General features: G+C 41.2%; 1 protein-coding gene across 1 annotated transcript; it reads right to left on the bottom strand.

Moving 5' to 3' along the window:
• Positions 1-10,412: 10,412 nt before the first annotated feature.
• On the bottom strand, positions 10,413-13,969 carry LOC118235007 (ras-like protein family member 11A-like). Its single transcript, XM_035431958.1, has 4 exons — positions 13,470-13,969; positions 12,402-12,458; positions 12,041-12,123; positions 10,413-11,298 (listed from the first exon to the last, which is right to left on the bottom strand). The coding sequence occupies exons 1-4, from the start codon at positions 13,588-13,590 to the stop codon at positions 10,828-10,830; spliced, it is 732 nt and encodes a 243-aa protein (XP_035287849.1). The 5' UTR covers positions 13,591-13,969; the 3' UTR covers positions 10,413-10,827.
• Between the last annotated feature and the right edge of the window lie 1,213 nt (positions 13,970-15,182).

Below are 15,182 nucleotides of genomic sequence, written 5' to 3'. Positions count from 1 at the left end.
TGAGTTAAATCTCTGTCCAATCAGTGGCATTCATCCATCAATTAACTACCAGGTAGAAAAGAATACCAGCAGTACTACTGGTCTTGAGAGCCAGATTTGAGTATCCCTGGTCTAAAGCAAGAAAATACGCCTCAAGTGTCAACTCCAAAGCAGCTTCTACAGAAAAATTATGCCTCCAGCGGTCATGGGTTTGTATATTACTGGATTATTCTTTTAAAAATTCAGTTTAATATTATTGTCAGATGGAACAACTTCCTATGGGGCATGGAATGCTAGACCACTGTACTCAAGGGAAGAAGTACTGGAACTATATAAAAACTGAGGTTTATTTGTAAAATGAAGAATAAACAGCATAAAATGAACCTATTCACATGTACATCCCCTGAAAACATAATATCACAGTGATTTACTTTAGACCAGTGGTTCCCAATCTTGAGTGGCCACAGTGTCTTTCGGTTTTCTTTTTGACCTTGAAATCAATACCAGTGCAGACCCAAGAAACCAGGAGAGGTGAGTTAACTCTGTAAACAGCTGCTTTTATTGACCAATCAAGTGCTGAGTAGCAATGACATACAGCAGACACTGAAGCCTGTCAGGATCATGGTTGAGAACCATTGCTTTAGACCAGGAACCACTGAATGCCATCCTAAAGCCTAGTTCAGGGTTGTCCAACCTTGTTCCTGGAGACCTACCATCCTGAAGGTTTTCATTTCAACCACAATTTGGCACCCCTGATTCTACCAACTAGCAGCTCAACCAGATCTCTAGCTGTTGGGTTTGCTTTGTTAGGGCTGGAGTGAAAACTTAAACGATGGTAGATTGCCAGGATCAGGATTGGGCAGCCCGGCCTACTGTACATGCTTTCAGAAACTTCTCAAAATATTTAAAATGTGTCCATCATCGCACAAAAAACAGCCTCCAAGTCTGTATTTGAGAACCCTCACCCTGTGCATACTGTGATAGCAACAATACCACTGCTAATATAATACTGCATGCAGGGACTGGAGTTAATACCATATCGCAAGGAACTCTGGGTCACACACTCAGTCCCTATAGACGCTAGAGCCGAAGGCTTGAACCCCATGCAGTCATTCATGGACATATGGCACGCGGAACACAGCACACTGTTTTTGCCGATTATTTTTGGGTGGTGCTGATCAGGGGAGTGTAGACCTTGTCATAAATGACACGAACGCGTAAGCTCATGACTTCAACTCCCATCATGCTCCCATCATGAGAAATGGCTTGCAGCACTTAGCCTTCTAACAGCCATAGCCTTGCTGATGGCCTTCATGTGAACACTCATGCACCTGAGGCCTTATAATGCCTACTAGGCACACTGCTGGGCCCATACGGATGTAGACAAGGGCTTCACCACACAGTATTAACACAAACAGGGGTTTTGGTGGATATATAAATTGAAGGTCATCTTCATCTTAGATCTCAGTGAGTTTGCCAAACAGAGCAACAATTAAAACTTTTCTAAATTAATGAAATATTATTTCCTCCTAAATCGTGAAGGTGGAATATTTCAGAACGCTTTCCAGCTAGCTCTGCAGGATCATTGTCTTAATCCTTCAAATTTTTTAATAATATATTTTTTTTAATCCACTTGATTTTCATTTAAATATCGATTAAGCCCCCATCAAACAAATACCGAAAAAAATGTTTGGCTGGTTTAACATTACAAGAACATTCATCTTGACGCAGGCTAGTCACCGTTTAGATATTATAACTAATAATCTAGGATAGGATTATTTAAATATGGCTGTACGATTGTATTGTAATATAGTTTGAGAACTAGATCTATTGAAATGTCGAACTTAAAAAGTACTATCCATTCCAACGAATTATGGTTACCAGTGCGCCGTAACTGGTAACAATTTGTAAAATAAACGAGTTGGTTAAGCGCCCTTAACCCAGGCGGGAAAAAATAACTGGACACATGTACTATCTAGAGCAATTCAGCATTAACCCAGGATAAAATGGCAGATATAACTCGGAATAAACTAATAACCGTGATAAAGTCGATGCATTTTTTTCTGAATAGGCTATTGCACACTTATTTAATCATCTTAAAGGACATGCCTGGCCCGCAAAACTACGTGGTTGACATTCTGCGTGTCATAAATGTAGACCACCTGATACTACCCGACGTGCAGCAAAAAAGCAATGTTGACTTACCTACCATGTGCCTTGAAAAGAGGTACACCACGCCTTTCTTTCCTTCTTTTGGTGTAATTGTATACTGTAGTATTTCAATCAATGTCACGTTGACACGGAAACGGTTGTCGCGGTGTTTCAACATTAAGTTCTATTATAAATAGTTATCAATAAAGGCATAAACATTCAGAAATAGAACTAATACGCAGCTGAATGAAAAGCGGGTGAAAGTGCTGGCGCGACGTTTCCAGCGTTTCCAAGGCGGGTCGGAGTGGGAGCCACTTTCTGTGACGCGCATAATCTCTTCAAAGTCATACTGTATCAGGTGTATGACGGCTCTACCGACCTAGGACGAGTGTCCTGAAGATTATACTAAATCCCATCTACAACACCATATCACAACGGAGTCTTTATGGGGGGGAAATGCGTGCACGGCCCTTGGCAAGAAATGGCCCGCGTGAGCACCACATGGTTAGGCCAACATGTTGCGCAAAGTGTTTGCCGAAGGTCAGTGCGGAGATGACAACAAAATCCGCTTTAAATTGCTACATTAATATGCGGTATATTATTAATTAGCAACCCGCTCAATAAAACATTTGGTAGTGATTGGTAGTTCTTCCTTTTTGTTTTGTCCTACACACTGGCACCTGAAAAGAAAACAAATAATTGTCCTTTCAAATTTTAGCTCAACATTTCATGTAATAATTCAGTTTCATTGAATCCATACCAACAACAGTAATCAATCACAATATAGTCAACATAATTTTGAAATTATTTTATCTGAACAAATGAACAAACGTTATGCAGCCCTCAGTGTGTGTACTACTACCCTAGATGCATATCTTTATTTTAATCATTATTATTTTTCACATATTAATGTTTGGGGTTTATAATTAGGTTTTCGTTGAGTCCTGCTTTAGGTCATTGTGCCGCAAAATCGCACAGTTTAGATCTAAGGTTCTCAGGCTTGAGCATGCACCACTCTGATGATGGATTTTGTTTCAGCAGATCTCGTCCACATTTTTCTATGTTAACAAAATTTGAACCCAGTTTCACCTATAAATGTATTGTTTAATCTGTTTTGTTTAATGTTTTATTGTTTAATGTAACTATTGCTGAAGGACCCATCCACCATATAGAACATTATGCAGAGAATTAAACAATTACAAATCCTGGGATGGGAATATGAGACATTTATTCTTTGTAGCATGAATAGCTTTTCTGACATAACGTGGGCATAGGAGTGTAAATATTACTTCAATAGACACTGAAATTATAATAAAGGACAATTTGCAGTTAAGAACAATTCAATGGTTTCAATTGCAGCTGGAACAAAAAAAAAAAAAAAAAAAAACAAGCACTCAAGATGAGATAAAGCCCGGCATAATCTGGGCAATATAACACATACATTAAAGCACAAAAAACAATTGACTCTTGGGGGTAATTGTACAGAATTAAATCAGCAGACTTCAAAGAAAATAGTCATTTAAAAAAATTACTGTTGTAAAAACAACAGTAATTGTTATTCACACAAAGCTCTGCCCAAGTTACTTTTCAGGCTGAGGCTGCATTTGCCATCTGCAATGGAGCTCTATAAAATGTGGGAGAGGAGGCTTTTTAACCTGCTCATTCTGAATTGGCTGACAGAGGGAATGTTCTCCATGGCCGGGCTCATTGTGGTTCTTTTTGGCTTTGCGTAAGTAAAAATTAAACTTGTGCATGTAGTTCCTCTTTCCAGCTCTAGATGACAGTACCCATTTCTGTTTCTATTCTTTCTTTTCTCTCACACTGAAATATTTGGGTATGTCTGTACAATATGCACATTTAGAGATTTTTACATTTTTTAAATTGCCATTTTGTGAAGTATTTGGCATTTTGCACATTTAGCAGTGCTGTTTGTTCTTATTTTTTGCTTTTAAATGTTAAACATGGTTTCTTCAGGATTCACGTTTTTATTTTTAATTTTTAATGTTTTTATTTTTAAGGGGAGCAGGCAGCCCGCCCTCTCTTGGGCTTTGAACCCCCATTGAGGGGGACTCAGCTATCAGTGTATGGTTTGAGAGTCGACCACTCTGGACTCATGCATTATATTGGTCCTGGTTATGTGTTTATGAATGGCCTGACAGCATTAAAACCATCCCCTTAATACAATTTTGTATTGCAGGAAATGGAAGGTATGCTTCAATTGACCCAACATTTTTTTCTCCCTGTGGGGGTTAACTGGCAATGTGGAAAATGAAGTGAGGGGGGTCATTCAGGAAAGGCATCTACTGTATCTAATCAACTGGTGCTGGACTGAGGTTGTAAGTGCTGAGCGAATTCTCCTGACAACAGATGCCTACCCATACAGCGGCATGCAACAGAAACTAACCACGGACCCCTTTGGGTTATTTAAAAATACAAAATAAAAAACAAAGGGGTGGGAAAAAATGTATGTCTCAAAAGTCAAATAATAATCAGAAACAAGGATGGAGCAACCGTAGATTTGTGAACAGGGATTATGTATTGATCTTAGGTGGTGTAAAACTGGCCATTGCTTGTAAAATGTTCACAGCATTACTTGGCACTCATTTAACTAGGTTTTCCTCAGTTATGTTTGCAATTAATTTTGAAGGTAGCACACTCTTTGTTCAATTTATTAGGCAGACTTAATCTTGTAAAAGTGCTAATGATAGTTAAAATATTAGCTGGACAAACTACCCAGCAGCCCCAAAGATATTTTAAGAGCATAAAAGTGAGTGCGGTTATGTGAGGGAGGGGGAAGTGTGAAGACCAGACGCGACCAAACAGGGGATCTATAAGTTACCAAAGGGGCACTCCAGTAACCACTGAGTCTCGTGAGAGACGAAATGAGAAGGGGGTGCTATACTCCTAAGGGACGTATCCCAAAAAAAATGAATAAACCCCTAAACGGGTAACTGAGGAAGAAGGAGTATATAAAGAAGATAAAGGAACAGGGAAAAGAAAAGAAGAAAAAACTACTTCGACCCGAAGCAGAGAAAAAGAAAATGTCCTTTCAAAAATAAACAAACAGATGTTCTGAGGCCAACTAAAACCAGGGGGGAAAACTGGTTAGTAAAGGGCAGAAAGGTTTGTGCCCCAACGGTGACACAATAACCCCTTAAAACCGCCGGCCTCAGAATCTGGACATATACCGTCCTAATACCTTTTTCCCAAAAAAACAAACAAACTGAAGTCAGAATTCTTTTTAAATTTCTTTGTTCTTAAATTCCTTACACCTTTCTCAGAAATACGACAGGGAACTGGCTAGAGCAAAACACGTTACACTCAAGCACCGTTCCACTGCCTACTGACGCTTTAAATACCCAGCCACAGGTGTGGCTGGTAATCAGCGGAAGATGTGAGCAACCCACAGGTGAAACAGATCAGAGGTAACCCTGCAGGAATGCATGGAATGTTCAAGCAGGAACAATCCTCCCACAGGAACCAAAAATAACGATTAGCCGAGTGGCCAATCTGCAAGCTCAAACTAATCGTCCCCACACACCAAAATAACGATTAGCCGAGTGGCTAATCGGAATGCTAACCACTGAGCCGGTGCAGGCACAGAAAAATGATCTACCTGCACAGAAACCGTGACAGGTTAGATTCCTAGGAATAGCAAAATGGAGAGGCCAGGCTCTTGTGTATGGTCTACAAAACTTTAGAAGATTTTACCAAATAGGTTAATAATAATAATTAATGTGGAATCTCAATACCATTTTCCCTTTCGCACGCTGTGGGTTGGTTTCAGCATAAAACCTTCAAAAAAGTTCAAATCCCAGAGAGGTTATTTGACAAAAATTTTGTTCATGATGTAATTTGTAAAAGCAGGGGGAAACAATTGGTTTAAGCTCGTCTGGCTAAAACTACGTTTGGAAACCTGCCCTGTTGAATTGCAAAATGCATACAGTAATGCAAAAACAGAAAGTACATCCTCTTTCAGTTCAATGATTTTTCATATTAGGACATAACTAACTCTCATCTAGTCCTCACTGAGTCCTAACAGCAATAAAAACTAACCTCAAGTGACCCATAACACACATAAAAAGTTTACTTTGACATTATTCATTTAATCAAAAATGAGCCAACAACGTATCAATCACACAACCCTGGTGTGAGTTTGATGGAGCACCCCCTGGTGTCCCTCAGCCTATGGATTGAGAGCAGTTCCCTGCTCCTCCTTTATTATTGGCTTGGTCACACATGGTGCTCAAATTATTTTAGCATGTGTGAAGAAGATTTGTATATTTGGCACTCATTGTTTGGCAAATGCATAAGGCTGTTTTCCTAGCAAGCTATTTCGCTGGGGGCCATCCAGCCAGTAATCAAAGATAACTCAAGCATATTTAAAACATCTACAGTGTAGTATGGTAAATGGTAAATGGACTGCATTTATATAGCGCTTTTTTCCAAAAAATCCTTTCATTCACCCACCAACAGTGAAAGGCTGCCATGCAAGGTACCAATCAGCTTGTTGGGAGCAATTAAGGGTTAGGTGTCTTGCTCAGGGACACTTTGATACACCCAGGGCGGGGGATCGAACTGGGAATCCTCCAATTGCAAGACAACCGCTCTTATCTCCTGAGCTATGTCACGCCTGTATAGTGCTTGATTTTTTTCCCTATATCTTTAGAATTAAGGTAAGTTAGGAATATTCATGCTCGTACCAGCATGTAGTCAAGTACTGGTGAGCCCCTGAGGAGACTTCAAGCCAGAATAGCAAAAACTAGAACTGCAAAACTAGAGGCATAGTCAAGAGACACTCCCAGTGTGGTTATGAATGTTATGTGAACATTCTGCTTGAATAGTCATATAAATATTTATATATACAGATTGCTTGGTCTTGTGCATTGCCAATCAGTCAAGTATTTTGGATAATATCTTCTTGGGAGCCGCAGAGACCAAACATGGAGTGTGGCATGTCCTTTGGCCTCTTGTCAGCGGTGGAAACGTCCTAGAGGCCTGAATGCAATTCATACGACAGTCTTTACATCAGGGCTGGCATGGCTTCCCAGTGCACTCTCCAAGCACGGAGTCACTTATCCTTGCAACTGAGCACCTTGTCTGTGGTGAAAAACAGTAAAGAATGGTTCTTTGCCTTTTTTTTACACTACTTGGGATAACCTGTTTCCTTTCTGTTGCTGTTTCCTTCTTTTTTTGAGTTGGAAGCTGGGAGATTCACTCAAGGACTCTGCTGGATTGTTAGAAAGGGAGGGGAAGGGGGAGGATGAGCAGGACCTGGCATTGCCATTTGGCTCTGAACACTCTGAAAACGAATCCAGGTAGTCAAGCACTTCTCGGGTAGGGCTACAGCATTTCTGTTAAGTTCCTCCATGAACTACAGCCTGGCTACAACTCTCAAGCACAATTTTCCATTGACTTCCATAATAACATGTGTATCTTGTCAATTTCCTCCACCATCCTTTATAGACTCAATTCTGTAGTAGAGGCTATAACAGACTTCTGATCCAGCAATTCAGGAGCACAATAAATCTGACCCAGCCAATCAAGAGAAAATGAGTTTGATCCAGCCAATGAGGAGCACCTTTGTCTCATCAAGCCAATGAGGAGTGTGCAAATCTGACATAGTCAGCGAAGAGCACATTAATTCAAAGGGAGGAACTTTCTCCAGCACAGCCCATAAGTTTGAAAGAGTTCAAGCTAGATAAATGAAAGCCCATCACTTGAAGACAGTTTGCTGCATAAAATAAGCAGTTATATCAATGAATGAGGTATAGAATGTGATCTATGCAGGGCACTTGGGATAAAGCCATATGGAAAGTCAACAAACGCTATTAATAACATCAGTAATTGCGGCTGCTGTATTTAAAGGCGAGGAGCAGGCCAGTTATATCTCTCCCAGCTACATTCCACACATGCCTGTCTTGGCTGCCAAAGTTTGGAAAGTCCGCTGAACCCAGAGGGAAGAGGAGGTGTAGATCTCCACATACAGCTGCACGAAAAAGTTTGTGAACCCGTTGAAATTATTTGGATTTCTGCATTAATTATGCATTAAATGTGATCTGATTTTTTTTTCTTGCAACAGTATGTGGATGAGAAGAGAGGGCTGCCACTTCTGCAGGCCACACCTGGCGTATCTGCCCCATTTTTAACGGCCTGTTCTGTGAGGTGAAAGCATGAACCTCCTTCCCTCACCCTGGCGGCTGGCCTACCCAGGACAGATAAATATATTCCACACACTGCTGCTTACCACATTCAGATCAAAAGCAGATTATTGCATGTGTGCGTGTGTGCGTGTGTATGTGTGTTCAAGGGTATTAAATTAATTTTTCCAGGCTGATGTAAGCTAACAGTGTGGAATAAGGCGTGCTGCTCTGGGTTATCAGTAGACTCTAACAACATTAGGAGAATCTGCCAGTTCCCCACACAAAGCTTCATGGCGACTCATGGCTGTGCAAACCCTTGCAGATTTGCCAACTGTCTTTTGCAAACATTTGAAAGCTCACCATGTCAGATTACGCCTCAATGTTTCTATTTAACTTAAATGTTTTTATCTTTAAAAAAATGAGCTAACCCTTCTCATCTTTTGTTTCACAGCTCTTGAGGCAATGACCTTGAAGGTGGCACTTACAGTACAGTCCATAAGTATTTGGACAGTGACACAATTTTTGTTGTTTTGCCTCTGTGCTTATTGGATTTGAAATGAAACAATGAATATGAGGTTAAAGTTCAGACTGTCAGGTTTAATTTGTGGGTATTAACATCCATATCAAGTGATCATGTGCACAATCTGCACATGTGCACAATCTGCACTTTAACCTTCATAGTTTCATTTCAAATCCAATGTGCTGGAGTACAGAGCCGAAACAGCCGTGTCACTGTCCAAATACTTACGAACTACACTGTATATGATTACAACTGTAACTATCTCTAGCTCTTATTGTTTGCTTACCATGCAAAACTTTTGTAAGTCACCTTGGCTGAAAGTCTCTGCTTAATGATTGATTTATAAGAACTTTAATTATTGAAATGGGGTGGGGCTGTGGTCAGACAGGGAGTCATGAGTGAGCAGGGCGTAGCTGTGAGAAAACTGGGTGAGTAAGACGCAATCGCATCAGCAAGCATGTAAGCTGTATATATATATATATATATATGTATATATACACACACAACATTTTGCCCTGTGCTCTGCAAATTAGTGATACTAGGGGTGGAAGGAAAGTTAAACATGTCCTATTAGATGGGAGATGGGCTTTTGTAAAGGGGACGACAAGCTGATGGCTTCCTTCTGGAGACCGGCAGTCTGTCAGTGTGGAAAGTGGAAGAGTTCCCAGTGCAGCCGTTTGGACAGAATGCTCCGTTCAGCCTTTCAGGGGGCTGGCTTTCCCGGGAATCCTTGAGTGAAGAATGCAGACGTGGATGTTCACTCCACAGCTAAAACTCTTCCAAGAAGAGGCTCAAGGTTACTATAAATACACACAAAAACACACACTCCTCTCAGTCTCTCAAAAGCAGGCATTACAAACGCATTGTACAAATCATTGAAGGGACCGCATGGAGTGTGTTGTGTTCCGCTTTAGCAGATGATAACGCTGGACTTGCTCTTAAAGGACGTTGGCTCTCTCGCTGCATGCTTTCATGAAGCCCTCCCCCATCTCAAGGCCAACTGGGTGTAATGAGATAATGTGGTAATGATCCCACCACCAGGTGTATTTACAGATTTGAAAAAGAAATTGTTCACAGATCACTGGACAGGTTGACTTGACTTTCCAAGGCACATATTTCAAGGTCTTATATTTATTTCTGATTTACTTGCATGTTTTCTTTGATTTGAATAATCTATGTGATGCCAACTGAGTTGATGGTTGATTCACTGAAAACCTTTGTGAGTTATTGTACATCAATGAATTAATTGAAAATTTTGAAAAATTAGGCTCTTATTTTCTAAGCTAAGGTAAGAAAATATATGCGTAATTAATGTAAGTGCGTGTTCGCGTGAATGCGTTCCAGTGAGACGATCTCAAATTGAAAATATCACTCCAGTGAAGTGACCAAGGCTGGAAACCTTGTAATGAATAGATGTAATAGTGGGCAGTGAATCTATGCAGTGTGAATGAATCGTGTCCAGACCAGTTCAATCATGACTACAGGTTCTGGGATATACAGCTTTCAGTACACAGTCCGCAGTGGCATACAAATACATATATAATGTACAATTATTTGTTCACATTTTTGTTCACAAAAACCCCTTGTTGAGCAGTATTTTATTTATTTATTTATTTATTTATTTATTTAATAAACACAAAAGACAAATTTAATAAAGTCAAATGTTACAAATGAAATCATATGACACTGTTTTATGTTTGTATGTCCCTGATGTGCACTCCTAGAAGGTCACTGTAGATCACTGCTTCTCCCATTACAGAATCTTAGAGCAACTTTTTTTTTTTAAACCGACACTTTCTGTGTCAGTTTCTGATGAGGGATCCAACTGATCAATAAAACCGTGTCATAAGCACTGCAAATATGTTTCTGTAACAAATAAACAAATTTCAAGATAAGCCACACAGAACAATAGTGTGACCCTCAGTCTGGTTCCCGCGCTCCCCTGGGGGTCCATGTCCAGTGAACGTGTCCAGCACATCACCCCATAGCCTGCCTTCTGCTGGCACAGGGACGGGCCAGTCCCCAGCGATGACATCATAGGGCGGTGGCTGCCCTGACCCTGGCGGAGAGCGCCTGGCGGAACCTCCTCTTCAGCTCCTGCATGTTGGGGGACTTGGGGCGCGCCAGGTGGAGGCCCCCCCGCCGTTTCTCCCCGACCCCGGCCGCTAGGGCCCGGCTGACCTCCTGGCACAGGTGCAGGAAGGTGGCGTGCACCCCCTCCCCGTCCTCGCGGGCGGATGCCTCGAAGTAGGCCGCGCCCAGCTCGGCGGCAAGCGCCTCCCCCTCGGCCGACGACACCACCCGCGCCCTCGGCAGGTCGCTCTTGTTGCCCACGACGATGAGGGGGATGCTGCCCCGGGGGTGGATGTGTCGCACATGCTGGTAGAGCGGGAAGACGGTGCGGAAGCTGCCGGGGTCCATGACGGAGAAAACCAGCGCGTAGCCGTCCGCCCAGTAGATGGAACGGTTAATCTGTTCTTGGCACTGCAGCCCCTCGGCGTCGTCCTGCCATAGGGAGAGACATGGAAAATGTGCTCCTTCATTTAAACAATACAGCGCTGCGAAAGCGTCCTAACAGTCTGCTGGCATTCAGTGTTAATACAGCACTCACAGGGGCATGCTCTTCAATGGCACCAAGGGACAGTCTATAAAAAAACTATCAGCTGCTTAGCAGACAATTATGATGTTATCATGTGTGTCTATTTGGAGCTTGACGTAAAGGTCATGTATTCCAGAAAGCCTTAAAGGGTGTAAAAAAAATGCTTTGAACTGCAGAAAAAATGCTTTGTGTGGTGGATGAAGTTCAAGACTGCTCCAAGGATTATCTAAATGCTGGAAATGTCACAAAAAACACTTTTTTTCAGGGATTTTTTTTACATAAACCACCCTACTTACAGTTTAAAGATTCCTTTGAACAGCATTGAGAATGTACAAAATTGTATTTCCATTTCCAGATTCATAATGGTTTGATTATCCGTTCCCTCATTTGATTCCATTGCTGGGTTTGATTTAGCATGCTGTGTTCCTCTGTCATTAGACCCTCCAGAGAGATTCAACAAACCGAACATTGGTAAATGGTAAATCGACTGCATTTATATGTGGTGATATGGTGGTGATATTTAAAAAAAAACATACAGCACTGAGGGAAATAACAGATATCAAACACAAGCTTTTGGTGAGAGGTCAGATTGTTGCTTGGCATGAAAGTGGCAGTATATGGTGCAAACATTATACAGATATGGCGTACCTGTAGAGAAACACAGGGCGTATCCTGCACTTGCAAAAAAACTTGTTCTCCATCAAGACTGATTCTTCTTGAATATAAGGCCCCTGAGAGAGCACATAATACAAAATGAGTGACTGACCAGACGTAATAGAAATACACTGAAAGAAGATGCATTGTGATAAAATATATAATATCAAGATATTGAAACATTGCTGGGAAATATCCACACCCTTATTGAAAATGAATTTACCGTAATGGGTAGATGGGTAACGTTAATTAAAACGTCCACATATTTACAATATATTGCAATAGACACCATTTCAGTTGGGGTGTGGATAAAGTACCACTTCCCATCAGTGACGGAGAGAGAGAGAACATCTACCTGTGTTTGCTTCATAATCTCCAATGAATCTCCTGGTGAGGAATCTCACAATCAAGGCTGGAAAATTAAAATAGAAATTATTCATTTGTCTGCTTGCAGACACACAAATACTGTAGATAGATGGAATGACCTGTACGTGGGTCTTTAGATTTCCCGACAAAGGAACCACCATTTTGGATCCAGTCGTATGTTCCCTCCAGGCAAAATAGCCCTGCTAATTTTGGTTAAAATAAAATCAAATGCATTAGGATATTGAATTTAATCATTTTTAAGGCAAGGCTACTTTGGCCAAAATTTTCATAGGGCACTATTGCCTAATCAGATGCCATTAAGGGCAAAATCCAATTCAACATGAAGGCATCAAGGCCAAAAAACATTGGCAGACACTGATAGGTGTTCAGATTGTTGATTAAAAAAACTCAATTTAAACAAAAACATGGGCGGTCTCAGAAAGTCCAGAAAGTGTGGTGTGTGGGTGGCTGTCCATAAGTAGACATATTAATATGAATTTCATTAGGAAACAATTGCCTGCTTGCAAGAGCGCGAGGCTGGCGTCTGTCTGTGTGATGAAAATACCATGGGAAAGCCGTACCGTACAGCGCTAGTTGTGTAGTGAAAGAGGGCTGTGAATAACTAGCGATTTCCACGTGCGTGGCCTGCCTTCCACAATCTTTCTCTAGTCCAGAGGGCAATATAGATTACAAAGCAAAGCACAAATGGCAGTGCGATAGGTGCCATTATCTTTTAAAGAACACTTGGTGCAAGTAACTACACCTGGGATTTACAAATAATTTAAATTGATACGCATTTGGAATTCCTGATCGCTTGTTGTGGGGTTTTAAGCAATTGGACGACGTAATTTTACAGATGCCTATATTGAAATGTAACATAAATTATTCGTCTGGTGGAAATTCAGTCTGACTTCGCTATGATTATCATACTTTATGGACAGTGATCCTGAATTGATTGGATTATAGTGAGAGGGGCCATTATAGTGAGGGTGAGGTTGCAAATCATATCGGCTAATATTTGCTCATTAAAAAACAAACTTCCAAAGAAGATCGTTACCTGTTTTTCCGACGTTCCTGGCACCTAGAACCACAATTTTCACATTCTTATTGGGCACGCAGTCCAGAGCGGGACACTCCGGTATAGGAACTAGCAGACAGTTGGTAGATTCAGAGCTCATTTCTCAGTAGTTGAAGAAAATAATTGAACTATGCTTTACAACCGCTGGAAATGTGTTCCCGAGTAGAGGTCACAGCATGTGCTTCACCATCATTCAAAGCATCTGTTTACAAATGTTAACGGTGTCCTCTGTGCTCTTATTGCTGCGGCGATGACTTCGAGCAGCTGTTTTCTGCTTGGTAAATAAAAGAAGATTTCAGTGAAGAATATTGCGCGGAAATCCCACGTATCTAGGTGAAATGTTTGTTTGTAAACGTATTTCTTTTCAGCAGAAACACCGTCGTACTAGACACGTCCACAAACCAATTAACTGATGAAACAGCGAATGAATCTGGCTTCCCACAGTACCATCAACAAGAGGTGCGCCCGGGGACCGAGAAGAGGAGGTACTAGTGCAGCGTAACACTGGCTTTCCACCCCCCCCCCCCCCCTCCCTCTCTCTCTCTCTCTCTCTCTCTCTCTCTCTCTCTCACACACACACTCACACACACACCGAGGTGAGATAGCAGTGGAGTCAGTGTGCTATCTCGTTCAAGTGAAGCTGGATTTTGTCCAGCCTCATACCATGGACCAGTGCTTATCCTCAACAACTTTGTGCCATCAGCCTTGTGGCATAAAAAGGTGGTCTTATCACTTGGGGGTCTACTTACGGGCCCATAACACTGATGCTTGCTTCCCTGTCAGCATTTGCTGTGGGAAGAGGCACTTTCCTACCACCTGAAAAAACATTTTTTGAGAAGGTATTCCTAAGGGTGAGGGTGAAATTTACATCTGGGATTATAAAAAAATTATAGTAAATTATATAAAGTATTTGGGCACTCAGTTTTCCTTCCAACACAGGTATAAGGTTTATTTTCAATTTTAAAAAAATAAGATTTGTGTGGCAAGACAACATCTAATCTAGCTCAGCGGGATAAACAAAACTCCTAACTGGGGCAAACATATGTAGTCAGTATTTTAGGGGGTTGTGTCTGAGTCTTAGAGTGCCTGCTTCCTACCAATTCACCAACAACATTCGAATGTTTTTGTAGAATTTGGTGTTTCTTTTTTTCAGGCGCCTTGTGTCCGTGTTTGTTTACTTGTTTTTTTTTTGGTGTAGCTATGTACCATGCTTCTGCTTTTGGTTGAATTGACTTTGAGGTTTCAGTAAAGGACGAAAGGGAAGGTCTTGAAATCTTTCAATTCAATTTTCAATTTAAAGGTGCTTCATTGTCATGGGTCACTAAAGCAAATGTTACAAAGAAATGTTACTCTCGCCTTTAGGTAAAAGCGACAATCCCTGTCACTCATGTTAGTTTGAATCACGTCCCATGCACGCTGCTGCAACTAAACTGTACCCAAATTAAAGATTTAACAGTTTAAAGAGGCACCCCTTTTAAATGGTTTTGAAAAACCCTAGAGTTCACTGGCTCTCGAAACACCCAACTCTTATTTTGAAATGCCACGTGGTGCCGCATTGAATTCAGCTGCATTTCTGCATGGTCGATGTATCGGCTTTGCTCTGATGAATTAGAGCATGTTTCAAATTAAGTCTTTTAATTTTTACTTAAGCTTCTTTAATGATAGAAAATAATGCTACCATAACTACCATTA

Source organism: Anguilla anguilla, chromosome 9, assembly GCF_013347855.1.
Source record: "Anguilla anguilla isolate fAngAng1 chromosome 9, fAngAng1.pri, whole genome shotgun sequence".
Lineage (NCBI taxonomy): Eukaryota > Metazoa > Chordata > Actinopteri > Anguilliformes > Anguillidae > Anguilla > Anguilla anguilla.
Note: the sequence above shows the minus strand (reverse complement) of the source record. Positions and strands in the feature narration are given on the sequence as shown.